This window comes from Leucopleurus acutus, assembly GCF_964270905.1.
Source record: "Leucopleurus acutus genome assembly, chromosome: 12".
Lineage (NCBI taxonomy): Eukaryota > Metazoa > Chordata > Mammalia > Artiodactyla > Delphinidae > Leucopleurus > Leucopleurus acutus.
In genome coordinates, this window is record NC_139154.1 from 87,691,706 (window position 1) to 87,707,723 (window position 16,018).

At 38.0% G+C, this 16,018-nt stretch overlaps 1 protein-coding gene across 8 annotated transcripts in view; it reads right to left on the reverse strand.

Annotated features, from left to right (window-relative positions):
- Nucleotides 1-5,366: 5,366 nt before the first annotated feature.
- Nucleotides 5,367-16,018, reverse strand: part of TIA1 (TIA1 cytotoxic granule associated RNA binding protein) — a 28,970-nt gene continuing 18,318 nt past the window's right edge. For 4 of the 8 annotated variants that reach the window (XM_082852000.1, XM_082851998.1, XM_082852004.1 and 1 more), the window contains 6 exons: nucleotides 11,933-12,041; nucleotides 11,457-11,552; nucleotides 11,265-11,349; nucleotides 10,678-10,801; nucleotides 8,973-9,118; nucleotides 5,367-8,053 (listed from right to left, as the gene is read on the reverse strand). In XM_082852000.1, the coding sequence (XP_082708126.1) occupies nucleotides 7,927-8,053; nucleotides 8,973-9,118; nucleotides 10,678-10,801; nucleotides 11,265-11,349; nucleotides 11,457-11,552; nucleotides 11,933-12,041 (687 nt within the window). In that variant the 3' untranslated portion in view covers nucleotides 5,367-7,926. Of the gene's footprint in view, nucleotides 8,054-8,972; nucleotides 9,119-10,677; nucleotides 10,802-11,264; nucleotides 11,350-11,456; nucleotides 11,553-11,799; nucleotides 12,042-16,018 lie in introns of those variants that run through there. The other 4 variants (XM_082852001.1, XM_082851999.1, XM_082852002.1 and 1 more) reach the window with 3 other exon arrangements.

A 16,018-nucleotide genomic window follows, 5' to 3' on the forward strand; every position in this document is an offset into this window, starting at 1 on the left:
GTCCCCTGCATTGGTAGGCGGACTCTGAACCACTGCGCCACCAGGGAAGCCCAAAATGCTCATTTTTAAAGTCACCAATTACTGCCTCATTGCTAAATCCAATGGACTTTTTTTCACAACTTGTATTTTTCCCCTCTGCCAAATTTGACTCTTCACTACTCCTTGAATGTTTTCCTCCTTGATTTCTGCAACATCATGGACCCTCAGTATTTCTCCCACCTGTCTGATAGCTCTTCGTCATTCTCCTTTGCAAGCTTCTCTGTCTCTGTCCCCTTCAATACTGATAGACCTAAGAGTTCTGTCCTCAGTCCTCTTCTCACTCTAGTGTCTCTCTGGGTGATTGCCACTCCATGGGTTGAACTACCACCTAAATGCTGATGACTCCCATCTCTATTTCAGCCTGGACCTCCCTTCCAAATTCCATATCATTACCTACTGGCTATTTCTACCTGAATGTCACACATGTCCAAGCATCACATTTTGAAAGGCAGACCTCATTAGCTTTCATCTTCTGCCCTGTAACTAGCATCTATCCTTACTCACGCCCGCAAACTGCGCTTCTTCCTTTTCCTACCCCAGTAACTAGTCCCAACCATCCATCTAATTGCTCATGCCAGGAACCTGGAAGACATCTTGACTAAAAACAAATTAGATCAATGGCTCCCTAGGACCTTTAAGATAAAAAAAAGTTCAAATTACTTGGCATGGCATAAAGAATTGGCCCTGGTTTGGTCCTTTAGTTTTAGCTCTTATCACCTTATACCCAGTACTCTAGCTGGTAGTACTATCAGCACATGGTAGAAATCCATTTGGTTAAAACAAGATTGAGATAAATTAATTGATTGATTTACTACCTACTGGGTATATACAGCACTGAAGGAAAGTCACCAGCTTTTAGTGGGCAACACAGGTTTTTTTTTTTTTTTTTTTTTTTTTTATTTTATTTTATTTTTTTTTTTGCAACACAGGTTTTAACGATACAATCGCACAAATACATAATTTAAAATGATGACAAATGCTATAAAGGAAAAGTAAACATAAGATGGCTTGAGAGGCTACTGATTTAGATTGTGGGTAAAGAAAGGAAGGCATTTTAGAGGAAGGGACATTTAAGTGGAGAGTTGAAGACAAAGAGCAGACAAAAGGCATTCACATGGCAGGGCTCTGCAATGGGAGTCTCGGTCCCCAGTCCACTCTTCTTGGCCTTGCTTTGTGAAACATTTCTTCTTTGCCAGTTGGCTCAATGTTAGGCTTTGTCAATAGAGGGCACTGGGGGAACATGGCAAGGTGATGGTGACAGGAAGGCACATTCCTTATGGGTTCTGGTTCTCTCTTTCTTTTCAGTGTGCAAGCCAATGGATCAGTGTACAGAAGACCCAGTGGCGCTCGCGTCAGTGGTTCTCTGGACCTGCCCCGGCTGCACCCTCAGGCCACACTTTACTTACCTGCAGCTGCTTCCATGGCAGCTTTGGCTGCACCACTCTCGAGGACTGACAGATAAAATACAGGACACCCAGTTAAACAACAAATGACTTTTAGTATGTTTCTTGCAATATTTGCGATTGTGCTTTCACTTGCTAATTCTGGCAACCCTATAGCTCCCCCACATGGTGGACCATTTCTAAAGATTATCTCCAGCCCACCCACCTCTGGCCAATGGCAGGCAGCTTCTAAGGACCAGCTCTGGCCCACGCCATCTGGCATGTTTGTTCAGCAGGTGGCACGTTCCTATGATAATCAAGCCCACTTTGAAGAGGTGAGAAACTCAGTGCTCTCCTAAACCCTTAGTTTCTGCATTGTCCCCTCTGTCCATAAATAGTAGCTGCTTTTTTTTGCGCCTGCAATTTCTGGATCCTTTTTAGTAGTTAACCACTTTTTATTATTTAACAACTATTCACATTAAAATTTCCCTTTTCAAATTTTAGTGTTGGCTTCTGTCTCCTTGACTGGACCTTAACTGATATAAAGTGTTTACTTATTCAGGAAACTGAAAGATGAGTGTGGAGTGGAAGGGCTAATGGGAGACTGGAGAATGGCTTGCTGTGAAGTTGGGTAAGCACAGATTGCATTTGTAGAAGGATCTGCGGGCCACCTTAAAGATGTTAGATTACTGCTAAATACAATTTGAAACAAAGACTTTCAAGCAGGGGAGTGTCATGATCAGATTTACATCTGTTAAAAGATTCCTTTGGTCTTCTGATTCTGGTAGAAATGTTAGCAGCCTGGTTCTGGATCTTTCCACTTCTGGAAACCACAGGGAGCGACAAGAAAAACATGACCAACTGACTCCCACGAACAGTTATCTTAAGTGAAACTAGGGATGCAAAGAAAACTTATACATTCCACATTGAGTGGAAGTGTGGTACTGGATCGGAGGCCAACTGAGTGCCATGGGGGAAGGACAGGGAGTGAGGAGGGGGCTGGTAGTGGCAGACCTCAGAAATCACTCGCAAATATTCACTCTGAGAGCCAAACCCTGAGTGGAGCCTGCTGTGGGGAGGACCGAACAAGCATATGAGTGTGGGAGAGGCAGGGAGGGAAGGTGTGTGAAGTGCCTAAGGGGTCCAGAGGTGATGTCTTTCAGAAAGCAAGTTAGGGGATCTCATTGAAGACATGAGTTAGGTCCCTTAATGTAGCAGATGAAGGAACCAAGGGAGCTCAGAGCTGGCAGAGAACTTCTGAACAAGATCACATCCCAGAGAAGACCCATGGCTACACTTTTAAGGAGACAATTCATTGTAGCCAGAGGGAGGTGAGATACCTCGACAAGGTCTTTCCCCTTCATCCTCCTGCTGGCACTTGGTCTAGGAAAAACCAACTGTTTCAAATATGAACAAATAGGAATAAGCACAGCATTTGTATCAAGATACTGTAATTAAAAATAAGACGGCAAAACTTACCTAGAGTTTCCCTGGAGAAGACTCACAGGAAAAATGTTCCCACAAAGCAGTTGAAAATAATATAGACATTCCAATATGAATTTTAAAAATCTAATGAAGTAAATGCAGCTAAGAAAAACAAGAATTCAGGGAAGAGACATCCCTGACGTCAAACAAAAATTGGTGGAATTTAGAAAACAGAAAAAAAAATTTTTTTCAGAAATGAAGATTACATTAAAAGGAACACAAGTGAGTCTGGATACCACAGGAAGCATATTAAGGAACGGAGATTAGAAATGAAAAACGCCAACAAAAAGGTAAAAATAATTAAGAACAAATGATAGAAACCATGTCAGGCAGAGGAAATCCAACACACAATTGGAATTGCCAAAGAAAACCAAAGCAGTGGAATAGTATTGATACAAATATTTGTGAATATAATTCAGGAAAACATGAAATATTATCTTGATGCATGTACTTGGCTCAGGGAATGTTTCCTTTCTTATAGAATGCTTTCCCTGACAACTGTCTCTTTCCATTTGCTTTTCTTCCAGTATTTAGTCTTTTCACATGCTCCATAGTTCCATAAAACATCTCACAATACACAGGCTGGCGTCTCAGATAACCTTAAGTCTAGCCCTCTGACCATCAGTCTGGATTGGCTGCCAGGTCGCTTCACAGCTGCAATCCTGGGACTTCCCGTTATCTCACTCGTGTTTGATCCTGTTTCTAGACGCTACATCATATTTTTTCTTTGATTTACTCTTATTTTGATGGAGTTTATCCAGTAACTGAGAATCAGTGAACAGGAAGAAAATCTTTTGAGAACTTGCATGTCTAAAAATGTCTTTATTCTATTGTCACCCAAGACATAATTCATTCAAACTTTTGAAGACAGCACCCCATTGATCACTAGGTTCCAATGTTGCCGTTGAGTATTTTCCTTGATCCTTTTTCTACCTGGTAAATTTCTGAATATTCTCTTTATAGGTCTGGCATCCTAAAATTTCATAGTGGTATGGCTTCGTATGGGTCTTTTATATTTATTGTGCAAATTCAACATTAGCTTTTTTTTAATCTTGAAACTCAAAATTTCACCAGGGAAATTTTCCTTTATTTAATAAATTCTACTCAATCCTCTATTTTCTGTTTTCTTCCTGGAACTCCTATTGATTTAATATTAAACCTCCTGAATTGATCCATATTTTTTTTTCCCTACACTTTTGATTTGTTATAGAACATCTCTTTTAATATTCTCACTGAATTTATTCACATTCTAATTTCTTGTTGTGACATTTTATTAGTATCCTGTTCTAATTTCTTGAGTACAGTATCTTATTTGAGGATATGACAGTTGTTGAAGTTTTCTGATTCTTGAGAGTTGCTTTTATTTAGCTCTACCTTTTACAATCAAGGTTTTTCTCAATTTCTGGTGATCTTTGGCTGTCTTTATTTAGAAGTGAAGCACTAAAAACCTGTTTGGAAGGTTTGTGTACGTGGGCAGGGCTTACTGATTGGTACGCTCCACTGTAAGGGGACTCTTGGCCAGTTACTTTTTGGCGGGGACCCTCAAATGTCAGCATCTGTCTTTTCACTCAAGAGTTGCTTAGTTTTTCCACAGTAGGAGCCATCAAATCTTGCCTGGTGTGTTTAAGTGTGGCTGTTGGTTTTCTAGAGCTGAACACAAATAAGGAGCTAGGGATCTCATTTATCTAGTATATAAAACTGCTTAATAACTATTTTCTGCACAGCCTCTCACCCGAGCTTATTAACCCTGAGTAAGAAATCTACTTTTCCCTTTTTTAGGTGAATTACTATCAGAATAGCTTAGCCTTCAACTTTAGAGACCACAGTGTAAAGTCCTATTCAACTCAGAAACATTCAAATACATTTTATCAAGGCTCTTAAATTAAAATTTGTTGTTTTGGAGGTATGTCTTTCAAGTTCTAAATAGTCAAATGCAGTGACTGGAAAAAACGTGACAACCCCCTACAAAAAGATTTTGTTTTTAGAAATCATCACTCTTTCATTGAAAGGGTTTGTTCTTTATTTCCTACAAACACATTTTATTTTTCCAATTCAACTGTAACCTCAAGAGCACCCTGTAGCTCTTGGTAAACTTAACTCTCTTTGTGTATGCAAACTAGTCCTTATCAACCGCCTTCTCAAAAGTAATAGAACTCTAACACATACAAAAGGAAGCTGAGTAAGCACAGGAACAAAACAGGAGAAGAATAAAACTAGAATGTGAATCTCATTTTCAACAGGGAGAGAATATTAACAAGGAAAATGAGATTCTGATTTCATAGTGAGTTAAATCTACAGCAATTCTTTGTGGTATCAAACTAACCCAATGCAAACCATGGTTTCTGAAATAAGATTAAAAAGAAATCTAACAAATACCAGAGTGAATATAACAATATGACTAGACCAAAAAGAAAAAAAAATCTCTCACACACAATAATCACTGCAAGAAGATCCCAAAGGTTATAGAAAACATAAAGGAACTTTAATATCCAAACAGTCAGGGCAAAGAATACTGGATTAATGACCCATTAAGTGTGAACCACTTTAGGTTCTTTACAGTACCAGATGTATTTTAAAGTAAAATGTGAATGCATATTGCAGAGAATGAATCCATTTAAAAAACTTTAATTTCCTTACCTGATACTAATACCAGTACGATTTTTAGACTGTAAATTTTTAAAATGATTTAACACTGAGTAAGATTTAAAGCAAAGTTAGCAATGTTCCTGAATTGCAAATTTGTTCAGTAGTAATAAGCCTTTGAGTAATGCTACTTTCTTCTCAAAAAGTAGTCAATGTACATTTTAGAATTGTGCAATAAGAAAATATTGGCTAATAAAAAGTGTTATTTCTTGAGATAGTCAAGATGAAAGAAAAACTATACTTTTGCTTGGATTACTTATGCCCAAATAATTTACCCTGCAATCCACAGATGTATAGGACATAAAATACTTTTGAATAAGAGAAAAGTGAGGGTCCTAAAATAGGAACATAAACCAGAAGAATCTAAAAACAGCATCCTGTTACTTTTTTTTGAGTATTTAAGCTGCTTTTGGTTGCATGCCCTGATCTGTAGAAGGTTAATTAACAAGGAAATAAAATTTCCAAGTGTTTAAAAAATTTACTCATCTTCCATAAAGCAACTTTTAATGTATCAACACTTAGAAAATACACAGTGACTTGATGAAACATCAGTACAACTGCATAGAATTGAGCTCCAGAGAATTATACATTTATGAGTTGTCTTTCCTGGGCTCTGGTTTACAGGAGTATTGGCTTAGAGACCAGCTTAGAGTCATCTGCTCCTACCTGGAGGATACAGGCCAGGAAACTCTTAGGATTCCATGGGCCTTTTCTGTTCCTAAATACAACACCAGGAGCTCTCTGGTCTTAAAAACAACCAAGCATCCAAATATGTATACTGGGGACCCTTCCCCTTTGTGAGTCAAAGAAGAGGAGAGTTTGTGACTTTCGCTGAAAACAAAACAAAACAAAATCTCCCACAATTCTTCTAAGAGACTGAAATATACTAGAAATTTCAAAACTAGAACAATGCCATCAAAGATTAAACCTCTTAATGCTCGGAGCCACCCCAAAATAATAAAATTGGGAACTCCAGGAAAACAGGTACCAAAAGAATCAAAGTAATGATTGCACTGAGGATTCTCCTCTTTGAAGGCTGGTTAAGGAGGTAGGATTTCACGGTTTTTTGTTTGTTTATCTTTTGGCCTCTGAACATTTAAAAAATGCTTTGCCCGGCTGGTCATTCAGGCTAATTTTGGAGTTCACAAGAAACCCCAAGCCTGACATAAGGATATTCTACAGTTTCACAGCTATCATTTGTACATATTAAAATCAAGTTGATTTACTCTTTTTGAGTAAATATAACTAGGATATGGCAAATTAATATATTTCTTTACATACAACTTTGTGTCTCAAAGTTCTTGAAAAACAAGAGCAGATGACTTTGTATTCAAAGACTACCAAAGTGTGTATTTGATATTCACATGCAAACAAAACCTTATAAATCTCCTGTCAACTCTGCATGATGCCTTTAAGGAGGAAATGACATACAAAGTTTGCTAACTGTGCAAAATATTAAATTGCTAAAACATTTTACATAATGAAATGATACATGTAAATGTAGAAGTTGACACATGAAATTAACATGGGTCCATAAGAACTTATCACATTTCAGAGATTTTCTTTAGTAACAAGTTTTTGTTTTTATATTTCCTGGTACACAGCAAAGTTTATCACAGAAGATAAAAACCCTTTTAAACAAATTCAACAGGGAATTCTTGAGGCACCTTCTCATATAAAACACAAGATGAATGCAATTATCAATCCATCTGAGAAAAGTTTTCAATCTAAAGATCATTTTTTTCCATTTAAGTATATTTCATAGAACTTTAATAAGGCAAGACAAATTTGTGAAAAAAATGTAGATACAAAAATGATGTAAACTAATAACTTATATTAAAAAACCCCAAAGGGAAAACAGTGGAGATGGGACAGCTCAAACAATGCCTATTTCAAAAAAACCTAAAATAGAATTGTGCATAAGCTGAAGATTACAAAGAACTTCTAGACTCTGCACAGTTTTGGTTTTCCTTTTTTCTTTTTTTTTTACATCTTTATATTACATGTTTTAAATCATATCAGGAATGCAAACTAGAACTGCACACTACTTCAGTGGAAAAAAGTTCAACATTGTGCAATTTTCTGCCTCAATTTTAAAAAAGTGGCAGCAATCCCTGCATTTGTATTTGAAACAAGGATTTGAGAAACTTTATCAAAAAAGGTAATGAAGGCAAAAATTGGCAGACATCCAGCATATTGTTTCTTTTTAAAACAATGCGGATGGTAAGTAATTTCATGATTAAAAAATGAATCTTTTAAATAAATACATTGTATCTGACATTTGCACTGACTGATTTGATAAATCTTTAAGTAAACAACGGCTTTACTACACTCCCTGTAGCCTTAAGCCACTGGCTTTAGATTCTGGAGTCCTTTTTCACTGGGTTTCATACCCTGCGACTCGATACCCTGCAGGCTGATTAGGCATCATGCTGCCATTCTGTCCTGGAGGCGGCTGCACTCCATAATTTGGTCCCATCCACGGTGCAGAAGACTGTGTCTGACTGGTGCAGAACGTGAAAGAAGCAGAGGGGAGGGGAAATCCACTGGTTAAAATAAAATGTAATGCCAAGAATAAATAATGCCAAGAATAAATAACACATATGTGGGAAATATCCTTTTTCTTAAGCCCAAATGTAAGAATAACTGTTATGCCAGAGAAAGCAAAGGCAAAAGCTTTTTTCTTTTAAAAACAAGCATCCTTGTAGCTTTAATTTGTACAGTTTAATTATAGCTAAGAAAATATCCTTTATCTATAAACATTTATTCCCTTGAACTCAGAAAAACTCATCTCTAATCTCAGAAAACTGTCCATCTGGAGTTTGACATGTTGAACAAGCCACTACCTGAAGGAAACATGATCATTTAGCATGATACGGACTTGTATTTATATTACTCAAAGAAGAAATTAAGGTAATTATTAGTATATGTAAACTCATAAATTTTCTCAACATTACAAGATTCTTTTTAATAAAAATGGCAAAGCGTTTTAATTTCCAGTTTGTTTTTCAGAAATTTAAGTAAAATTGTAATTCAGGATGTATAAAGAAGCTTTCATATAACAATGTATGAATAAACCCTCTTGCACAAAAAAAAGCATAATGAATAAAGCAATTAGGATCAAAATAACTGTATCCAATAAGCCTAGCAACTATTAAGTTCTTATTTCCTTACTTAAATATTTGTTGATTAATTGCCAAGCATTACCAAAATTCTCATAACGCTGGTTATAAATCAAGACAACACATTTCTAGGCAAAATTTTAGATATACATTTAAAACTATAAAGTAAAAACCTCTCTAAGTCTTTCAAAGGCTATGCTTTAGAAAGAAGGCACATTACCTACTAATTACTTAAAATCTCTTCCCAAGTTCTTGACATTTTCAAAGGCTAATAAAAAAGGAAAAGAACAAGTATGCTTACTTAAATCCCTGCTGGTTCCATGGCTGGCCATACATTCCATATGCAGGTACTTGCCAACCATTAGGCATATATTGGCCAATTTGTTGTGCATTCCCATACCACTGGCCCCACTGGCCATAAGCTTGTGGATATCCAATTTGATTCTGCTATTAAGTAAAATTGTAACAGATAATTTAATATTATTTAAAGTTATAGGGGCATATACAGTCCTAATACACTACAAATACATAGCCATAACACATAGGGCCATAATTACAATTAAAACTAAAGGACAGGGCTTCCCTGGTGGCGCAGTGGTTGAGAATCCGCCTGCCAATGCAGGGGACACAGGCTCGATCCCTGGTCTGGGAAGATCCCACATGATGCAGAGCAACTAAGCCCCGGGCGCTACAACTACTGAGCCTGTGCTCTAGAGCCTGTGAGCCACAACTACTGAGCCCGTGTGCTGCAACTACTGAAGCCTGCGTGCCTAGAGCCCATGCTCTGCAACAAGAGAAGCCACCGCGATGAGAAGCCCGCGCACCTCAACAGAGTAGCCCCCACTTGCGGCAACTAGAGAAACCCCGTGCACAGCAACAAAGACCCAACACAACCAAAAATAAATAAATAAATTTATATATATATTAAAAAGAAAACACTAAAGGACAAAGAAAAGTTTATAAAGTCACGGCTAATAAAAAAAAAGTGAGGTTATACTGCTTTAACTCTACAATGATGCTCTAAATGGCATACTCTTTGTAAGGCAGCAGGTTAGGGTTAGGGTTATTAAACTCAGGATAATGTTTGGGTGTTTTGTAAATTATCCATATGACCGTTTCCTTTAGCTAGGGAAGATAGGGAAGATAAGGACTATTTATTCCTATATTCAGTTTACTTAAGAAAGTTATATAGTTTAGGATTTTCTCACTCCTATCTTGATGCTCCATTTCCTCATAGAAATGTTTGTGGGATCAAGTTTGAACCACTAGAACTGCCTGGAAAAACAAAGGCAGCAAAATCTCGAAGAAAATGCCAAGGTCCTAAATATATTCATAGCTTTTGTTTCAACTGAATCAAACATGCTTGTGAGGACTTCCCTGGTGGCGCAGTGGTTAAGAATCTGCCTGCCAATGCCGGGGACACGGGTTCAAGCTCTGGTCCGGGAAGATCCCACATGCCGCGGATCAACTAAGCCCATGTGCCACAACTACTGAAGCCCCCGCGCCTAGAGCCCATGCTCTGCAACAAGAGAAGCCACTGCAGTGAGAAGCCCGTGCATGCAACGAAGAGTAGCCCCCGCTCGCCGCAACTAGAGAAAGCCCACGCGCAGCAACAAGGACCCAATGCAAACAAAAATGGATGGATGGACGGATGGAGGGATGGATGGACAGATAGATAAATAAATAAATAATAATTTTAAAAAAACATGCTTGTGAGTTCTCCAAATAGTATGTGAATAAATCTACTAAGTATTAGAAAAAATTTAATACCCTGTTAAGTTTGTTGCAGCATTTTAAAATCCACTGTGTGAGCATGAGTCAATCGAGGTGGTCACATTCATCATGTCACCCCTGCATCCATGAACCACTACTCTGGAACTATAATACATGAAGAACCCTTATATGCTATCATTTTAGCCAGAAGCATTAATGACGATTATCAACAATTTCATTTAAAAATACCTATTAGCCCAGCAATTACTCTGCAAAGTCAAGAACCTTCTCACCTGTTGCACGGGATTTATCATATCAAGAGTTTCTTTGCCCCAGTAGCATTTCACAACATGGCCTTCAATGGTAGTTCCATTAACAGAAACAATTGCATGTGCTGCACTTTCATGGGAATTGAACCTATTGAAAATAATATTAAGAATTACCAATATAAATTGTTTAGTATACATATAGCTGATTCACTTTGTTATACAGCAGAAACTAACACAACATTGTAAAGCAATTATACTCCAATAAAGATGCTAAAAATAAATAGTTTAAAGTGCTTATGAATAAAACCTATTTTTAAAAATCAAACTAAGCCTGAAATATAACAGGAAGTTAATATAAAAGAATCAATAAAATGGCATATTTTCATTTTTTTTCCCCCTCAAAGATCTTATAGTTCTGGGGAAATTTCTTTTAACAGAATGTTTTATTTGCCTTGTGTTGGAAGGAGGGAGCTATTAAAAAAGTGGCAAATATGATAAACACTAGAGAAATTTTTATTTCTTTATAACCAAAGTAAATTTTAAAGAAAACCATTAAGTTAAATGTTCAAAAATGATCTGGGGGGAAACATGTTTTTAAAAGCCACCCCTACCGAACAAAAGAATATCCTTTATCTGGAAAGACTCGAATTTCCATTATTTGTCCAAATGGCGAAAAAGTCTGACGCATTAGTTGTTCTGTTAGACAAAAAAAAAAAAAAAAACCCGCATTAAAATCCTACAAATACCAAGCCTTTTAGTTTAAAAATTAATCTCAAGATGCCACATAGGTAAAGCCCCCATACCTGTTAGCCCAGAAGTGACACCTCCACAATACACAGTACAGTTGCTTGGACTAGACTGATTTACGACCTCATCATATGATAGCTGTTTGGTGTTTGCTGGAGAGGAAAAATTTAATATTTTTAATTCATTAAATAAAATGTTCAGAAAGAGTAAAGCAACATTAACTACACTACTGTAATGGTAATATTTACCTTGATCAAAATGCTTATTTAATACATATTACATTTGACTGAGGATTAAACCTCCCCCAAGAATGTCTAAAAATTACTCAATATTCTCTATTTAATAGGAGACTTGACATTAGAGATATAATTTATAATTACAAAAATGAAAACTAAGTACATTTTTGAACAGTAGTCTTGATTTGCTTCTCATCTATTTCTGCAATAAGTCTCCGGGAACAGCTCTAACATTTAAAATCTAGTGTATTTTCCTCCAAAATTCCACATTTCCTTTTCTTCTCCAATTCACCTACACTCATATGTACTCTTTGGAGCTGGAGGCTTTCGGGTTGCCCAGTTAGTTCTGATTTGTCTTCCACCAAGCCACTGGCCACCCATCTGTTGAATGGCGTTTTCAGCATCCTGTTCCACACAACATTAGAAATGACAAAGAAGCCACTATTAGTTGACGTTAAACAATTGTTAGCAATAGAGAAAACTCATGGTTGCTTTTCACAAATGTTTTTTGAATGAAATGCTTTGTGAAATACACAATATATGACAGCTTTCCTAAAACACAATGGTGCTTTTAAACTGTCTTTCTTTTACTTGGATATCAGACTTTGGGAATGTTAATCACCTGAAAGACTCGAGCCCAAAAGCCCTTATTGAGGTAGCCATTGTAAAGTTCATGGAACAACCCATACTATTATGGATGAAAATTGCACTTTATACAATCCAACATGCTTTTAATGACAGTGTTTGGTTTCTCATTCATCTTACAAGTAAATACTCAACAGCTATCATGTCCTAGACAGCAGGTTAAGTGCTAGGGAAACGTTGGTCAATGAGGTAGACATGGTCTCTGCTGCCACAGAACTTACATTCTTTTGCGGGGGACAAATAAAGTAATTACAGATTGTGGTAAATGCCATGACAGAAACAAAAGGTTGAGAGAGAGAATATCCCATGCTGAGATACAGGCATGGGAATCTACTTTAGAGCAGCATGATTAGGGAAGGTCTCTGAAATGACATTTAAGCTGAAATAGAAAGGAAGAGGAGCTAGAAAAGTCCAAACACCAGGGTGTTCCTGATAGAGGGAAAAGCACTGCAAGGTGTGTTAAGGCAGGAAAGTGTTTGGTACGCATCTTAAAGAAGCATGTGAAAGATGACTAGTTTTAATGGAATCTAGTGTGCAAAAAAGGAAAAGTGCCAGAGGAAAAAACTGATTATTTTAAGAAAGATTATCATGATCGATTTATGTTTTAAGAAGGCCATTCTTATGTTTTAAGAAGGAGAACAGTTTGGGGAGATAGTAAAAGGAAAAAGACACTTTATGAGACTAATGCAATATCCAAATTAAAAAAAAAGTCAGTGACCAGGACTAATGCAGTAGCAGTGGATGTAATCTAAAGGAAGAGTCAAGAGAATTGGTGGGGAGGGATGTGCACAGTAAGCCAAAGGGCAGGAATCAAAGATAATTCCTAGGTTTTGCCTGGGCAGTAGGAAGGATAGTGCTAGCATTAATGGAAATGAGAAGCCTGGGAGGCAGGAGGGCAACAAGTTTGAGGAAGAAACAAAGATGATTTAAGACACACTAAGTTTGAGATATCTGTAAGACATCTAAATGAAGACCATTTGTTAGTTAAGTGTGAAGTAAACGGAGCTGGAGATATAAGATTCAGAGTCATGAAGAAAGACTAGAGAGAAGAACGCATCCTGGGATAGAGTCCTGAAAGACAGCAAAATCTCAAATCTGGGTAAAGGAGCGATCAATAGCTAAGGTGACTAAGAAGGAATAGCCAGTGATGAAGGAAGAAACCCTCAAAAATCTACTGTCAGGGGCTTCCCTGGTGGCACAGTGGTTGAGAGTCTGCCTGCCGATGCAGGGGACACGGGTTCGTGCCCCGGTCCGGGAAGATCCCACATGCCATGGAGCGGCTGGGCCTGTGAGCCATGGCCGCTGAGCCTGCACGTCCGGAGCCTGTGCTCCGCAACAGGAGAGGCCACAACAGTGAGAGGCCCGCGTACCGCAAAAAAAAAAAAAAAACAAACTACTGTCAGGGTCAAGCAAGCCAGAAGTCAAGAGGTGAACTTGAAAAGGGTAGTGCTGGTATAGAGTAAGAACAAAAGCCAGCTTAAGAGCAGACTGAAAGGGACTCCCCTGGCAGCGCAGTGGTTAAGAATCTGCCTGCCAATGCAGGGGACATGGGTTCGAGCCCTGGTCCAGGAAGATCCCACATGCCACGGAGCAACTAAGCCTGTATGCCACAACTACTGAGGCTGTGCTCTAGAGCCTGCACACCTAGAGCCTGCAAGCCACAACCACTGAGCCCGCGCACCTCCAGCCCATGCTCTGCAACAAGAGAAGCCACCGCAATGAAAAGCCCGTGCACCGCAACGAAGACCCAACGCAGCCAAAAATAAATAAATATACAAAAAAATAAACTTATTAAAAAAAAAGAGTACAGTGAAAAGTAGATGGGGTTCAGCTTTGGTTTGCATATGTCAAATGTCAGCTTAAACTAGCACAAAAGAACAGGCAAACTAAAAGCTGTTCTTGAGACACATAAAAAGGAAATGCATATTCTTAAAAAAGAAACAAATATTGCTTACCACACTAACAAGTCTGAGCTCCATACGATGTTTAATTACTGTTGTGGGTTGAACTGTGTCTCTTAAATTTATATGAAGTCCTATCTACCCTGCCCATAACTGTGAATGTGACCTTATTTGGAAATAGGGTCTTTGCAGATGTATTAGTTAAGATGAGGTCAATACAAATTAGGGTGGGCCCTTTAAGAAGGGCCGTTGTAAGAAGAGGAGAAGCTAATGTGGACACACACAGAGGGAAGAAGGCCATGTGGAGACCAAGGCAGAGACTGGAGTGATGCAGCTATAAGCCAAGGATACCAAGACTGCCAGTCACCACCAGAAACTAAGAAGAGGGAAAGAAGGATTCTTCCACAGTCTTCTGATGGAACATGGCCATGATGACAACTTGATTTTGGACTTCTATCCTTCAGAACTTTGAAAGAATACATTTTTGTTGTTTTAAGTCATTCAGCTACTTTGATACAGCAGCCCTAGAAAACACATACAATTACTTGCTCACAGAAGAGGGAAAATTTTTTCTGTGGGGGGTATGCGTATTGTGAGTGGGAGACAAAGAAGTGGAAGAATGTGCAAACAACTCTTTTGAGAAGTTGGAGTCTCAATTATTAAGAGAAATAGGGATACAGATAAGGAAGGGATATAGGGTTAAGTTTATTAAGAGACATCAGAACATGTTTTTTTGGTTGATGGGAATGATTCAGTGAAGAGGGAAAGACTGATGACATAGGACAAAAGAACAAGCAGAGCACATATTATACAATTCCATTTATAAAAAATGTTTGGATCAGGGAAATCTATATAGACAGAAGGTAGATTTAATAGTTGCTCAAGGCTGAGGGGAGAGGGTGTAGAAGAAAAAAGCTAGTGACTGCTAATGAGTATGTAGTTTCTTTTCAGGGTCATGAAAATATTCTAAAATTGTGGTGATAGCTGCATAACCGTGAATATTCTAAAAACCAATGAGGTATATACCTTAAATGAGTGGATTTTATGGTATGTGAATTATATCTCAATAAACCTTTAGTCGGGAAAAAAACCCAGAATAACCACGTGATCAAAGTCCTTAAAAAGGACGGAGTGGTGGGACCCCAATCATAAGTGATTTGGTCTTTTACAGGACCTTTCCTCCACTGTAATAGGAGGAAGAGGGAGAAGGTGAGTGCATTTAATGTAGGTTTGGTGGTTGAAAGCTCAGGGAATTCCTGTATGATAGCTTCTATTTTCTCAGCTGAAGCTCAGGGTGGTGATGGAGAAAAGTGAGGAATATCCAAGGAGAAATGAGGGGTAATGAAATAGTTATCAAAGAACAGGAAATCATATTTACTAGAGAAACATAGGTTTGCAAAGACAGTAACATGTACTCATCTAATGTGTGACCATTAAATTAGAAGCAAAACCATTGACTCAGTTTTTCTCTATCAATACTCAATTACTTCAGAGTAAGCAGAGAGGCTATGTTCAACCAGTACTGGAGTTTGCCTAGCACACACAACACAGGAAGAGGCAAGGAAGCCAGGGGTAATGTCAGTCAGTGCTGTGGCACTGAGAATGCCTGCCAATCACATATCCCAAATGTACAGAAAGTGAAATATAAATTTGGGAAGATCACATTAAATCACTTACTCTAAGTTACCCCTATCATATGATGATTGTCAGGATTACAATCCATCTCTGGCTAACTCCAGAGGCCACACACAGACATCGTTTGCTATCCGACTTTCATACTAAATATGCATTAAATAGTGACTTTCATATAGCAGGGGCATATATTCCATAATCTCA